Source organism: Emydura macquarii, unplaced genomic scaffold (assembly GCF_026122565.2).
Source record: "Emydura macquarii macquarii isolate MOO-44397 ecotype Brisbane River unplaced genomic scaffold, CSIRO-AGI_Emac_v2 contig_3305, whole genome shotgun sequence".
In the NCBI taxonomy this organism is placed as follows: domain Eukaryota; kingdom Metazoa; phylum Chordata; order Testudines; family Chelidae; genus Emydura; species Emydura macquarii.
The window spans coordinates 5,875,101-5,890,208 of record NW_027133442.1 but is presented as its reverse complement, the minus strand read 5'-3'; the positions used below and the strand labels follow the sequence as shown (position 1 = coordinate 5,890,208).

At 43.1% G+C, this 15,108-nt stretch overlaps 1 protein-coding gene across 3 annotated transcripts in view; it reads left to right on the top strand.

Annotated features, from left to right (window-relative positions):
* Positions 1-4,388: 4,388 nt before the first annotated feature.
* The window catches only part of ATL2 (atlastin GTPase 2), a 73,525-nt gene continuing 62,805 nt past the window's right edge, over positions 4,389-15,108 (top strand). For 2 of the 3 annotated variants that reach the window (XM_067533032.1, XM_067533033.1), the window contains exon 1: positions 4,389-4,484. In XM_067533032.1, coding sequence (XP_067389133.1) covers positions 4,436-4,484 — 49 coding nt within the window. In that variant the 5' untranslated portion in view covers positions 4,389-4,435. The remainder of the gene's footprint in view (positions 4,485-15,108) is intronic. The other variant, XM_067533037.1, reaches the window with a different exon arrangement.

The following is a 15,108-nucleotide window of genomic DNA, read 5'->3' as shown; positions in this document are numbered from 1 at the left end:
ATGCAGTACTAGTTATGGACTTCAGGAAAGGTTCCACAATGCTCCTGAGACAGTGATCCTGGCATTGATAGCCTGTGCCCTTCTCATGGCTTCCCCCAAGAGCAACAAGTTTCTTCTCACCAATGGCTCTGTCTGGACTGTGGAACCCTATATGAGCCCTGTGGCCCTGCTCTGTGTGCCCAGAGGCACAGGCTGTAACTGAATAACCGCTGCAAGCTCAGGCAAGGAATGTTCTGGCCATTATGGGTGTGTCTACACTGCACACATCTTTGAACCCAAAACCCCCTTCTGTCCACACACAAATCAGTCTGACTCGGATCCAAGCCCCCTTGTTCTGCAACCTGGACACAGCCCTGAGTCAGAAGGTCTGTGTGGTGCTGCAGGAGTGAGTTAGCACGGCTGTGAGACAGGGTCCAGTATCTGTAAGCCCTGGTTTATAAATCAATGTAAGCACAGGCTTGGAAATAACATGTCCACACGCCCAGGTCCCACAAACCTCAGCTTGCAGTGCCACATAGATACACCCTGTGCATTTATGCATGACAGCTCTTGTGGGGCTAGCCCTGCAGCATACCCTTTTGCTAGATGGTGCTGCTTATGCTCTGTGTGCACCTTAGATTGCTGCATAGTTTGAAAGAAAGTCATATTGCTGTCTGGTTAAAATGAGGGGAAACTGGCAATCTACAAGTGAAAGTCAGCAATGTCAGTGCAAACGTCATACTTTCATTCTTTCAGCCTCTGGGCTAGGTCCTCAGCTGCCTCAAAACAGTACTCAGGACAGACCATGTGTGTTACACTACCTTTCCCCTCCCCCTATCCGGAGACTGGCAAGGGGCCAGTTTGTCCATTAGTACAGGTAAAAGCAGCCTCAGGGCTGCTCTAAACAGTTCCTGGCCAAAACAGCTCCTATGGGACCTTTCTGCAGCAGGAGAGAGCTACATCACAGTGGTGCTCCAGGTGCTCTCTCTACATGGTGATTAACTGTGCTGGCTTTATGCCATCCAGGGATTTTCCTATGGCAGGGGAAGCCCCTGTCGCTTGGTAAGGGTGCTTTGCACTATATAACCAGTGCACAGAACCTTTAATGGGGCCACATTCTGGCCCTCTCTTTAGATGAATACTTAAAAGTATACAGCTTAATGCAATATTGCATCAGAATGTGATGCAATTTCTGTCCTGTTGATGCTATCTCTGGCAAGATCCTGCCCTAATGTTGAATGAAATAAGTCAGTTCAAGTACATGCTTACATTTTAGCCAGTTTGTAATCTTAAAGTCTACTTTTTAGAAAATTCAGTTTGCTATTTAATCCCTTGCAAACTTCAATCATCCTGATTAGGGATCCTGGCACAATTGTGTAGAAAGCTCCCTTCACATCCTCCACAAGCTTGTTAACACTGCTTTTGAATCCACGAGCGGTTGTGTAACATACACACACTGACAGCCAACAAACTCCTCATGAACCTGTGTATTCCTTTGCCTCATTAAGCATTGCTAGAAAATAAAGCATTATTACCAGATCACCCCTCTTCTGTTCCATCACTGCTCCTTGGGTTTAAAGGCATAATCTTATGTAAACTATGCAGCAACCACTGCAATCTGCATTATGCCTCTTTTTAAATATATTTGGTTCTTGGCTTCTACCCTTGTTTTGTGCCTGCCAGTTTTCACTTATGTGGAATCCCCACAAACAAATCAAACCCTGGTGAGAGCACCTATAGTCTTTCCTGCAGCTGGTGCCTAGCAACACATGTTCCAAATCATTATGATGACAGCTAAATTCAATCTTATTTTATTCTTTTGCCCCAGAGCAGCTCCCAGATTGTCTCCAGAAAGAATGGCATGTTACAAATGAATGGTATTTGAGGAGCTGATTTTCTGCATCTGTCATACATGCATTACTGCCAGCTGCAAGGCCACACAAATCAGCTGCTGGTCTGAAATAATGTATTTATCTTCTCTCTGCTTCCAATAACATTGCTGATTTTTTAAAGGTTTTAGGGTAATGTGTCTGTTTTGCACTGGCTAGTTCATCTACATTGCTTCACAGTCTGTATATGTGGCTTAATTTGCTGAGCCAGATTCTGATACATTCACTCATGGTGAGTCCTAGGCCCAGACCCTGCAATATAGATGCTTAGGTTCAGGCTGGAGCCCTGGCTCTGGGACCTTCCCACTTCATGGGGTCCCCTGAATATCTACACCACAATTTTACAGCCCTGTAGCCTGACCCCCACAAGTCCAAGTCAACTGAAAGGTGTTGCAGTGTAGACATCCCCTATGGCATTTTTGGTAAGTATAGAACAAAAATATCCTGACAAAATGGCTTCTACAAAGAGTTTGCCACAGGGAAGTAAAAGAAGCTAAGTTAGCAGACAAGTGTATTACTGTAACAATTGACTGCTGGTCACCCTGGCTAATTTAATTGTGCATGTACACGTGACATTTAGCAATAGCAAGCATTGTAGAGGCGAAACCTTCATGTGCCAAACTTAACTTATTACATAGTTATCCATTTAAAGGGGCACTGGGAGCTCAACTTAAGATGTGTATAAACAAGATTTTATAAAACCCAAGAACAGAAGAAATGTTTTCTTAATTATTTTTAGTTCTACTGAAAATTGGGTGTTTTGTTTTATTTGCAATTAAATGTTCCCCCCTATGTGTTTCCAACCCAAACATTGTAGCATTACAATAATTCATGAGAACCATAAAGAGAAACTGACAATCTGAATCATCTGAGCTGACAGAAATGCGAAAAGATACCATCAGTTACGACACTGATCATGAAATTTGGGCCAGGTTCACCAGTGCATGCTGGTGTCACAAGCAGACATAGGCTAGTGCAAAAAAAAAAAAAAAAAAAAAAAGAAAACAACTCATTCTGTCATGGGCAAATCCAACCCAATCACACTGCATTGGAGACAGAATTTAGCACTCTTGATGCCATTAGCAAACCCTATTGATTGCTGAAATCTGAAAGGACGAGATTTATCAAAGTGATACAACAGTTGCTATGGTGCCTCTGTTTTTAAATTCAGATCTGCAATACTCATGTGGTGATATTTTCAAGATTGCGAAGCAGTCGTACAAGCCATTTCTTGTGTGCTGGTGTGGCTAATACCAGCTTCTGTCTAAATGAATCTAGAGTCCCTAACTTTTTTCCCCAAAGGTGACAACCTTGACTATCATGTTTCCTTTCCATTCTCCATAAGCTAGTGGAGATATATCTCCAGCAATGCCTGCCATGTCCTGTGCTGTGCTGTGCTGCTTCCTGAACAACATGTGTCACAGATGCAAAAGTGAGAGCCATTTTTCAGATTCTGCCTGTCTCCCCATCTCTAACACTGTCCTTCTGATGATGCTCTTTGGTATCTCGAGAGCACCTTCCATCCCAGGATCTTGACTGCGCTGTAGGTCTGTATTATTCTCCCCGTTCATCAGATGAGGAACTGAGGCACCTGTTGACTTTGCCCAAGGCCATACAGGGAATTGCCCCTCCATACAGGGAGGGGTGGCAGCACGGCCTACAGCCCGATTTAGGTAAGACAGTTCAGCTGGGATGAGTGATGCAGCAACACCAGGCGCTGATGCGACATGCCCAGCGAGAGAGATTTGTGGGCCTGGTCCCTTGTGTTTGCTGGGGCCCCACCCACTCCCATTTCACTCCGTTGACACAGATGTTACACGTTGTGGGGGTCCTCAGGACAATTATCCCCCCTTCAGCCCTGCCTGACCAAATCCCCGATGAGGACCCTACAGGGAAGGGTGGCCCCTGCAGCTCTTGGGGTGGCAGCAGGGCCAGTGGGGCTGGGACACACAAGATGAGGGGTCAGGTCTGCAGTGGGGAGCTTGGTGATGCTAGGGTGGAAGGAAAGCTTGGGCAGGGTCCCCATCGGCACCACGTGCCTGGGCAGAGACGTCAGATGGTGCAGGCGGGCAGAGGTGCCTTCTGGGGGGGCTGGGGTGACTCGGGGAGGTCGTGGCAGGGTGACCCTGGGGGGGGCTGGGCAGAGTGACTCGGGGGGTTCACTCCGGGGGGGATGGGCGGGGTGACTTTGGGCAGAATGGTTGGGGGGATGGGCGGGGTGAGGTGGGGGATGGCTCCGGGGGTCCCGGCAGGGGTGACTCCAAGAGGGGCTCCGGGGCGCGGCCGCTCGGGATTCGGTGCAGAGTTCCGGGCGCTAGGACCCAGCAGCGCGGACGGAACCCAGGCGCCAGGGAGGCCGGGGGGAAACCGGCGGCGCTAGGACCTCGCGGACTCCGAGCCGCCAGCCGTGGAGGGGCGGAGCCGGCAGCGCTGTTGTCGGGCATGCGCCGCTGCGGGAGTGGCGCCGCTGGGCCGCTCGCATGCGCATGCGCCGCGCGGTGCCGGCAGATAAAGGTCTCGCGGCGGCTTTGACGTCACGCGCGGAGTTAATTTTAAACCCGGACAAGATGGCGGAGGGGGACGCGTTGCGGGGCGGGCAGCGAGCGGGGCCGCCAGGTAACCAGCGCCCGCCGCGCCGCCCGGGTCCGCTATGGGCCTCTGCCGGGCCCTCCGCCTGCGCCCGGGGCCGCGCAAGGCCTGGCCAGTGTAGGCGGGGGGCCGTGCGGCCGGGCCTGCCCGGTCCTGGGGGTGGCACAGCGGGGCAGGCTCTGGCCAGTGTGTGCGGGAGCGGGGCCGAGCTTGCCTGGTGCATGGGAGGTTGGCAGAGTGGGGCAGCTGTTCTGTGTTTTGGGGGAGAGGTTGTGTATAGCAGGGGCTGCCCAGCGTGTTTGGTGGGGGGTGATTGTGGCAGGGTCTGCTCTATGCACTTGTGGACCCAGTTGTGTCCTGGCTTTGGTGGGTGGGGAGGAAAGCTGCTGCTGCTGCCGGTAGGTGCTTGGAACTGGGATCTGTAGGGAGGTGGCAGTGCTGCATGGAGGAATCTGCTCTGATGAGCGCAATACTAGCGGTTCATTTACACTGTGACCTACTTTTAAGTAGTACAAAAATCCTGAAGTGCTAGTTTTATCCCTTTCAATTTCTTCATTTGTTGCGTCTCAGCTCTTTCCCCTCCTTGGGGAAAGGCTCTTTGAGCTTTGCCCCTGTGCAAAACAGTTACTGTACTGAGTCTGGAGCAACATACTTGGTGTGCGTGGCAGACAGAGTTGGGTGGAAATACTAACTTGAACTGATAACGTTTTAGTGACCTTACCCTATGCTGTAACATGTTCCTAGCTGGCAAGTGACCCAGGGACCTTGCCTTTGAGTATGTCATGAGATAAATTATGTGCATAATTGTTGCCAAATCTCTCAGGGAGAATTAATCTGTAATACGTTGCAACTTTCTAAATAAACCTATCTGGGTACTATGGTGATGGGAAGTGCAGAAAACATAATATAGATAAAAATGTTAATCCATGTGAAACCTTAATGACTCAAATACTAAATATGGGAGCAATTTATTTTCTCATTCAAATAAAACTAAAACAGTCCTAGTTGGTTGTAATGCACTTACTTGTTCTGTTTAGGACACTGAAAGTGGGGTCTGGTTGTGAAACTTCATCGACTAGTTTATCTTCACAACCTCTCTTCTTAGTTAGTTTCCTTGCCCCCTTACAGGAATGTGCTTATACAAATATGCTGCTTGTCCTGGATGCAGATTTGTACACTAGAGCATCAGTGTTCCTGTTGTAGCAAGTCCTCTCTTAATAATGGGACATACTGTCTTTAAGGGTTTGTTACTTAAATTAAAATACATTTGAGTCTAAGGTCATTACGGTATGGTTTATGGCTCAAGAACAAACTGAACATTTGAGAATGTGTGATTGATTTGAAAGCTAGAAAGATAGGCAATATCTTGCTAAGTCATAGGATCTTGGGAAGTTAAAATGCAACTTAATATCTTTTGTAGAATGTTGAAGTCTCCCTACTTTTGGCAGACTTACAAAATTTTGTAACTACACTGTTGCATGATTCTAACACTTCTCTTGAAAATTAAGTGGTTGAAGTCAGCATTGTTGACCAAAAAGCTGATAGGTAGATACCATGTGCTGCCATTGGTTAGTGGTGGTACAGTTGCTAGCCCACTGCATATGGAAAAATCTCATCAGAAGTAAAAGTTGCAGATCAGCTACTCTGCAAACCTGTTGAAAGGGGGAAATAAAAATGTTGAATATGTGGGAATTTCTAAATATTTTTGGCATTGTTACTGCTCTTAGTAACTTAAAATAGTCTGAAGATCAAATATATGAAATTACTTAAATTTAGCATGGCTGGAAAAGTGAAATGTATTTGACACAGTTCTCTTGACTTTTTTCAACAGTAATTTGGAAAAAACAAAAACACTAGTTTGTGGATATTGCCTAGCTTCCTACAAGTCCCAAAAAGTCTGTTCACCTGTAACAGGTGGCCTCACTGTGACAGCATTCTCGTCGTAGAACAGGAACACACATGTCCCCTACTCCATAGTTTCTCAACATGTGGTACGCATACCCCTGGGGGTACGTGAGATACAGGCAGCAGGTACGTGGCAAAAAACCCAGTGGAGGGAGGCAGGCAGCAGCCACCCGCTTCTCACCTGGTCCCTGCTCCCAGAGTGGAAAGTTGAGTGTTGGGGTACTTAAAATTTTCAGAACTTAGGGGGTACTTGCTACTTAAAAGGTTGAGAAAACACTGCTCTACTCAACGTATACAATGTGTGCTCAATACAGTTGTCATGGAACTACCTCATCAGCAAGACCTTGACTTATAAATCCATGCTTTGCATTGGACAACCTTTCTGGGCATTATGTACCATCATATAAAGCAGATTGGTAGATTCATATAATCTAGAGAATAGGATAGGCATATAGAGGTAGATATTTAAAGGGAGTTAGTCACCTAATGCCCATTGATTTCAATGGGAGTTAAGTGCTTAGATACCTTTAAAAATCTGGCTTTTAATTCTTTTCCTGTGCTGTACACCACCTCTATACTGTATCTAAAGACTTCCCTTAACTTACGGCTTTTAATGTTCTTCCTCATCAAAAATATGTATTCATTCATCAGTAATTCTGACCTTCAGGGTAAAGTGTGCTGCCTTCAAGAAAATGGTCTGGGGAAAGACTAGACAAATTCAAGCACCATTGACTCCACCAACAATTCATACCATCTCAAAGGAATACAGTTCTGAAAGCTCCTAAATGAAATTATTTTAAACTAGAAGTAAACCTTTTGCACCATGGTTAATAGTCATGTCAAAAAGCAGCCATTCCTTCAAATACAGATAAATCAGAATTTCAGAAGACACCTCTTGGGCCTAACCTTCAAGGATATTGAGCACCTAGAGCTCCCACTGACTTGGCACTCCTAAAACTCAGGCCCAAGACCTCTCCAGTTAGATATCCATAATCAAAGGCAACTTCTGGAAACTTTGGCATAAATATTTCAGTAAAGTTAGTGAAAATGTTACTAATTCATTGTTTCTGCAGCAAGATGCTCCTGCTGAATACTTAACTAGACTAGTGAACCACTATTGATCTGCTCTTGCTACCTCACACTTATTCTAGCAAGTTAGAAAGAAAGCTTTTAGAAAGGAGACTACTACTAATGACTTAAGTTGGCTGTCGTTTGGGCAAGTGCTGCCAGGTCTTCTCCCTCACATCACTAATGTTCTCCTGTTCTTAATGGTAACATCTGAGCTATTCCAGTCCTGAAGCTCACTTGATCATACTGCCAAATACAATAAAAATTGTGGCAGTGAACTTCTGAAGTCCAGGCTAGACTTGAAACAAAACTAAATTCATATTCTTCTCACTTTGAGTGAAACATAACTGTATAATATTCAGTCTTATACAACAGTCACAAATTTCAAACCTTGCACAAGGGTTAGGATAAGAGGAATTAAAAAGTTACAACAGTGTTCATATCCTTTGTCAAAACACAATAGAGCACATCAAAATCTGATTGCTCAGTTTTGAGCAGTTAATGACTTAAAATATACCACCAAAGCTGCTCCAGCTTTGACTGCTCTTGACAGATGTCTTATACTTTAGGGCCCAGGTTAAGGTTTCCAGTCACTTAAAATATTGTACTACAATAATTAACATGTAGCTTTGCGGTGTCCATTTGAAAACCTGAACTTTAGAATGATCTGCAAAAGTTGAAAGGGGCAATATCAAGTTTAAAATCCAGAGTTTGAACTGGTTTGCATTCTTGCATGCAACAGTGTGTGTGTGCATGTGCACGCGCAGTGTTGTACTGGGCACTTGCAACTCTCCAACTTGCATGCATGCCATTAAATCCTGGACCAACATTTTAAACTTGATTTACTAATAGTTTAAATGATTAAAGCTGACTTCTTTATCTATATTCAAAAGTGAATATCTTTTCACTATTGTCCAAGCTCAAAAGTAACTGGAATTTTTGTTTACACCATGCTGCAATTCTTGCAATCCAAATACTGTAATTTTGAAGTACCTACAGTTGTACTGAAATCTTAAACTTGTGTGACTTCTAAACACTACAGTGAAGAATTCTATTTAACTTTTTGTGAAAACAAACACTTCTATAAAACAACATCTGTGTTTGAGCTGTCTTGCAGTGCTGCTTCTTTCTTATTAAAAAGAAAATGTTTTCCCCGGGTAGTAATGAACCATTTTATGCACATGTTCAGAGTGTTTCTGTAGACCTGCAGCTGAATATATGAAGCCAGGAGAACTCTGCATGAGTTTGCCCACGTGAATCCAATTGCAGTCTTGGAACTTCTGCTTGTAACATGAACACTAAAGCAAACTAATCTGTTCTAAGGAATGGTCTCCTTTTATGGATAAAAGCAGTTTAACTGAAATACTGTTCTTAAATATCATTAATTTTTGTCACGCAGTAGTCTGAAAGGAGTAACATTATCCATACAATATAATAATTCATCTATAGTACCTGGCAACTAATTTCACAGGAAACAACGTTACTGAGTACTTACCTAGGGAGTTAGTAGCCTATCATATCATGTTTCAACTACATGACTTCTATAATATTACTATTCTTTAATAATTTCCTATAAAGCTAAGTGACTGAAAACACTTCAGAGGTCTGCGAGTTTAAAACTTCTATGGAAGATCTGAAGGTTTGCAGAAGTCCCCAATATGTTGCCCTACATTGAACATCTCTTAAAAAAAAAAAAATCAAAATAAAATAAAAAAATTGTGTTTGCACTGTATAAATTGGAAATTTCCCCTCAGTGTTCTAAATGGCAAGCAGATTGGGCCAGTTACATTTTCTAATACCTGGTAACTCGGGGGGGGGACAACTCAAACTTCTTGAAATATACTAATTTTTTAAAAACTCCCATGTCTAATGGATATGAGGCATATACCATTTAAAGGGCACTATTTATCTTAAGTTTAAAAATAGTTCTGGCAACAAGGGAGAAACCGACTGCAAGGGGAGCAGGAAAACTGATTTCATAAGGTGATGTCATGCACAAAGTAAAGAAACTGATTTTTTTTTGCTTTCAATTACCATAATCTTGGCTGTTAAATCTAACTAGTCAGTTTAAAAAAACTAAAAAAACCCTCAAATTATTTTCAATTGGTATTCCTTTAAGACATCCTTTAAGGTGATCCTTGCTGTTTCATTCTTTGGACTACCAGAAAGTGCCAGAGAGCACAATTTGAGAACAATTGTCTTGAGAAACTTCTGATGTTCAAGTGCAAAATACAATAGCTGTCGCTTGCCTAGCAGAGACATTTAGACAATCATTATTTTACCACTGTGTACACCCAGGTTTGTGTAGCATACGCAGTTGCAGTCAGTTTTTTTCAGTGACCAGTTATATTTCAATACTAATTTCCTGTGAAATCCTGGATGGGCAAAAAAAGCCACTTCAAAAGTAAATAGTTATTAGACTAACTGGTATATATATATCCATTTATTAAACTGACTTTAAGTGGAGAACATGGACATCTGGGAAACTGAAACTGTTTTTCAAACAGTGGCTGTTAGTGGGTAGATGCAGGTAATCAAGTTAGAGATTGAGTTGGACATAATGCACACCCCTCAGTGGGCCACACAGAGATTGATGAATGTGCTACAGTCTTAGTAGAGCTGGGTCTTCTAATTCAGGCAGTAGAAGCACTCATGCTTTTAGAACTGGAGGTCCCAGGTTTGGTACCTGCTGCCTATGACCCACCTAAAGGTGCAATGTCAGACACAACAAACTACCTGAAAGTTCTCAACTTCCAAGTCAATATTTACAGTTAATATCCAAGGTTTTTATATGGCTTCTGTCTGAAATTTGTCAATGCTCACGGGATTTTTTTAATCTGACATTTTGAAACTGGCCTAAAACAAGATTCTCTTCTAAAACATTAAATCAATCGCACCAATCAATCTCAGATCAAATACTCTGAGGTGCTTGAGTCTCCCTCTTGACTCCCTTGATATTGGCTAACTTTTAGCAGCCTTTTTAGGGATGGGAAAAAGTTAAGCAATCAAGACTGTATTAAGTTATTCAGGAGCCAAGAGGCAGTCCTGGAAAGCATAGCTGGGGAAACAGCATTTCCTTTCTGCAGCTCACTCGATAGCAGAAAGTAGTTTCAAAGGGGTAGCCGTCTTAATCTGTATACAGCAAAAACAAGAAGAGTCCTGTAGCACTTTAAAGACTAACAAATTTCTGTTTGGTAGTCATGAACAGGGACACTAGAAAACTGATCATGTAAAGTGCTATGTAAATATCTTATTTGCATCTGCAAAATGCTTTACAAAGATGAATCCTGTGAGGTATATAAGTGCTATTTCCATTTTATTACTTCAGGGTATATAGATTAAGGAATGGAGATTGTTTTGGTGATTTACTCAAGTCTACACAGGGAGTCATTGGAAGGGACTTAAATTATAACCCTTTCATTTTTTCGTCTCTCTTGCTTATGGCTTGCTTTCTAAAAGAGGATTATTTTGGCAGGCTTTCCTTGATGGATGGAGACTTCCCTCTTCCCAGTCTATCTATCTTTTTCTCTAGCTGTCCTCCCATTAACAACTTCAGTTTTGTCTTTTAGCTTCAGCCCAGAGAATGGGCACATGGTAGTTTTCGTTGCTGTTGCACAACTCACCTGGTATGTAGTACTGTATGGCAAGATGGGGCTTGCACATTACCATTGATCTCAGTAGCTTTCTCTTCATGAACTGGATTGAAAACCAGACTCTGAAATTCAGCTTGGGTCTTCAACTTCTTCCTTGTGTATTGCACAAATAAAAATTCCATAGATAGACAAAATCAGTGTCTGTGCCCACACTGAAACTTGTGTAAATCAGAAACTATGACATAATTAAAGTATAACTGGGTTAAAAAAAGAAAGTTCCATCAATGGCTATTAGCCGGCATGGTCAGGTATACGACTCCATGCTCTGGATTTTCTTAAACATCTGACTATCAGAAGCTATGACAGGGAATGGATCATTTGAAATTGGCTTGTTCTGCTCATTCCCTCTGAAGAGTCTGGCACTGGCCACTGTCAAAAGACAGGATACTGAACTAGATGGACCACTAGACTGACCCAGTATGTCTGTTCCTATGTTAAGTCTTACTGGTGCGAAGCAGTGTAAGTGTAATCAGAATCAGGCCCCAAAACATCTTCAGTAAAGCTGGACTCATGCAGTAAGATGGAAGGAAAAAGTGGATTAATATAAAATGACAATGTAATGTTATAACAATCCACATTGTATAAACAACTTATTAATATCAGGAAAATATTTAACATGTATGTTGGCACAGTCTGTACTGCATAATGACTACCAGGAAAAAGAAACTTCATTTTCAATCAAACCATAAAAAAGATGTGGAGTATCCTAATAAAGAAATATTTGCATGTTCTGAGATACAGGGTCTGCGTATACTTACACTGCACACTCCCAGGAAAGTTGTTTTCACTTCGTAGTACAGCTGAATTTGAGATAAAGGAGTGGTGTGAAGTGCAGTTATTTTAACCCATGTACATAAGCCAAATCTTGTTCATGTCCCCTCCAAACTCCTCCTGAGGGGCTGGTTTGTACCACTTAATCTGTTTGTTTGAGAGTAGGTAAAAAGACAGATGGAAGAGCCCCTTTTTCTTCTCTACTTCTTGTTTGTGGCTTTTGCTTTCCTGAATCTTTTTAATGTGGTTCAGTCTGAGAGATTTGAGATTCTTTGGTTTAGGAGTTAGGAACAGAAGCATGCTGTCAGTCGCTGCTCAGAGGACTGACAATTTCTTGTGGAAACCTTCACAGTACCAGGTGAGGAGCAGGTAGTGGAAGAAGGTGAATTGCCAAACAGCTAAGATCCTGCTTTCATGCATATATCCTGACTTCCTGCAAATACTGAGAATATCAGCTATTCAAAGCCTGCCATATAGTGTTGGTAGCTATTGTGGCTCTTATATTCAAAAGAGAGAGAACTTCTTACTTGACAATATTTTCCTTAAAACTTAAGATTACAAAATACACTTTTAATAGCTCAGGGAACTAATACTAAAAGTTCTTGTTAATTGTTCATGTATAAAGTTTCACCTAATCCTAAATATTACATTTCCATAGCATTAGCTTTAACAAGGTACATCATCTTATCACTGTTACTATTCTGTTGGTTGGAAATGGAATTTAGATTGTTTTGTGGGCTTGGGAACTTTATTTCATATTGGTTGTGTTATGTGCCCTACGTTCTCAACTTGTAGTTGGAACCCTGAAAATTCGTGGATATCCGCTTCATATCAGCAGATGTGGATGCAGATATCTGTGGACCATTTTTTGCGGATGGTGGATTGGATGCGGATCTCAAAGGTGGGGAAGCTGTCTACAGCTCATAACCTTTGAGACTGCTTCCTTGTCTTCAAGATCTGGGGGTGGAGGCTGGCTGATCAGCTGTTTGGTTGGGGCCCCCAGAATCAGCCACTGATCAGCTGTTTAATGGGGGATCTGGGCTGGTGACCACAGGGTGCCTAGCTTAGCCAGCAGCCTTGGAGGAAGACAGTTCCCTGGAGCAGGCCCCGATTCCCCTGGAGGCCAGATTCACTACATCCCTATGGGAGGGGCCGGGATTTCCCATGCAGAGCCCCCCGCTGCTGGCAGGGGATAAGCTCACAATGGAGGCGCCCTGGAGGAAAGGTGAGCGAGTGCCAGGGCCTAGACCTGGCTCCCCCTTAGCAGGGGCAGCAGCAAGTGAGAACCTGGCCCCGGGCACCACAGGAGACTGAGAAGAGCACTCCCCTTTGCTCAGCCTCAAAGGGTCCCTCCTGGAGAGCCCTCCTCCTGCTCCCCGCATCCCTCTCCTTCCCTTTTCTTCTCAACCCCCCCTTGGCAGCCCGGATCCCGTTCCTCTCCACCCACACCCACCCCAGCAGCCCAGTCAGCTGTTTTGTGGGGCCAGCTGGCCATTGATCAGCTCTTGGGCAAGGGGCCTTGGGCTGGCTGCTAATCACTGTAGAGTGACCAGCTGGCAGCGCAACTGCTTATAGGTGGTGACGGGACTGAGGGTGTGGTGTGAGTAGATACAGCAGGGGGAGTGTGGATTGCGGGTTGGATAGAGGTTGACACAGATGCGGATCCACATTTTTGCATCTGTGCAGGACTCTACTTACAATAGAGGGGTTTCATTTAGACAGGGGTAGCAAACCTGCATTAAAAGACCACCATGGAAGTGGTTCTGTCTGGGAAAGCGGCACAATTAATGAAATCTATTGGATACAAGTAAAATATAAAATGTTTAAAAGCAAACATTGTGTCTAAATGCTAACAGGCTAAAAACTTATTTCTGGAAAGGTAGAGCTTCCTTGTTACATAAGATTTATCATTAAATTTATAAGTTTTATAAAAATGTGCATCAGAGGAGTGAAGTTCAATGTACCCAAAGCTTCATGCAAGAAATCTGCTAGTACTAAAAGTATTGTAGAAATAAGTGGTAATTGTGTGGGTCAGCTGCTGAATCCTTATCACATGGTACATTCCTAAAGGTTTAACGGTGAAGAAAAGAATCTTCTAGTATAAACTGAGGGTAATGTTATTACACATGCAAGTTGAACTAATCTTAATAGCAGTATTCAAGATCGGCTATAAGCACAGGCAGAGTACTTCACAAACAAAACTTAGAGAATGGAAATGGAGATGTATTTGTGGAGCGTTTGGACACTACACAGGAAGCTTGATTGTGTGAAAAGATACTGTATGGAGTGTGAAGACTTGACTTGGCTCATCTAGTAGAATGTGGGTGAATAAGCAAGAATAACATGCCATTTAAGCACTTTGCTGTGCAGGCATGCCATTTCTTTAGGTCCTTTTTGTTAACCAAATATTCTTCTAGAGTAGACTGTTCTGTAGTCCAAAATACATACTAGCTTTCCATTTTTATAGAGCATTAGAACTGGCAAGATGAGGAGTTCAAAAAGTTAAAAGTAGTCTATTGTACTTGGGGTCCATGTATCAACTCTGTGACATTAATGTTTCTGTTTTACACAGCAACAGGGAAGAAACTTATACAAAAGACCCACACAAACAAGTAAACTGGCCATACACATTCTTACATGCACAAAGTAAGCTGGGGAAAGCTTCTGTGTATTGGTTAGAAATATTAAGGTGCTGTAACAATAGGCTAGAAAGAACTTCAAACAGAAGCATGATTAAGGTGACTGTCCTTTCAAATGAAAACAAGGTCATAAAGACTGTAAAGGGCAATAACAGAGGGTTGGTGTGTGTCTGATGTTCATGCAGTAGAAAAGTGAAGGTCAGAAATAATTAAGCAATATTGGGTCAGAATTTCAAACTCACCTAGTTGACTGATGGAAAAGAGGGAAAACAATCAGCTCCCTCTCATCTTTCTTTCATAATCCTTGTCCTCTCATCACCTTCTTATTCTCTTGCACATTATTTACTCTTAAAACATGGTGTTAGAGGGTAGGTCTACACTTAAAAGGCTGCAGGAGCGCAGCTGCACTACTAGAGTGTTTCAGTGAAGATGCTACTATGCTGACAGGATTCTCCCATCAGTGTAGTTAATCCACCTCCCCAAGAGGCAGTAGCTATGTCAACGGGGGTGGGGGTGTGTTTGTTTTTTAAAAAAAAAAAAAAAAAAAAAAAAAGCCAGAGACCAGAGGAGTTTTGCGAGGGTGTTTAGAGGGGGAATGGGGGAGTGTGGTGGGGG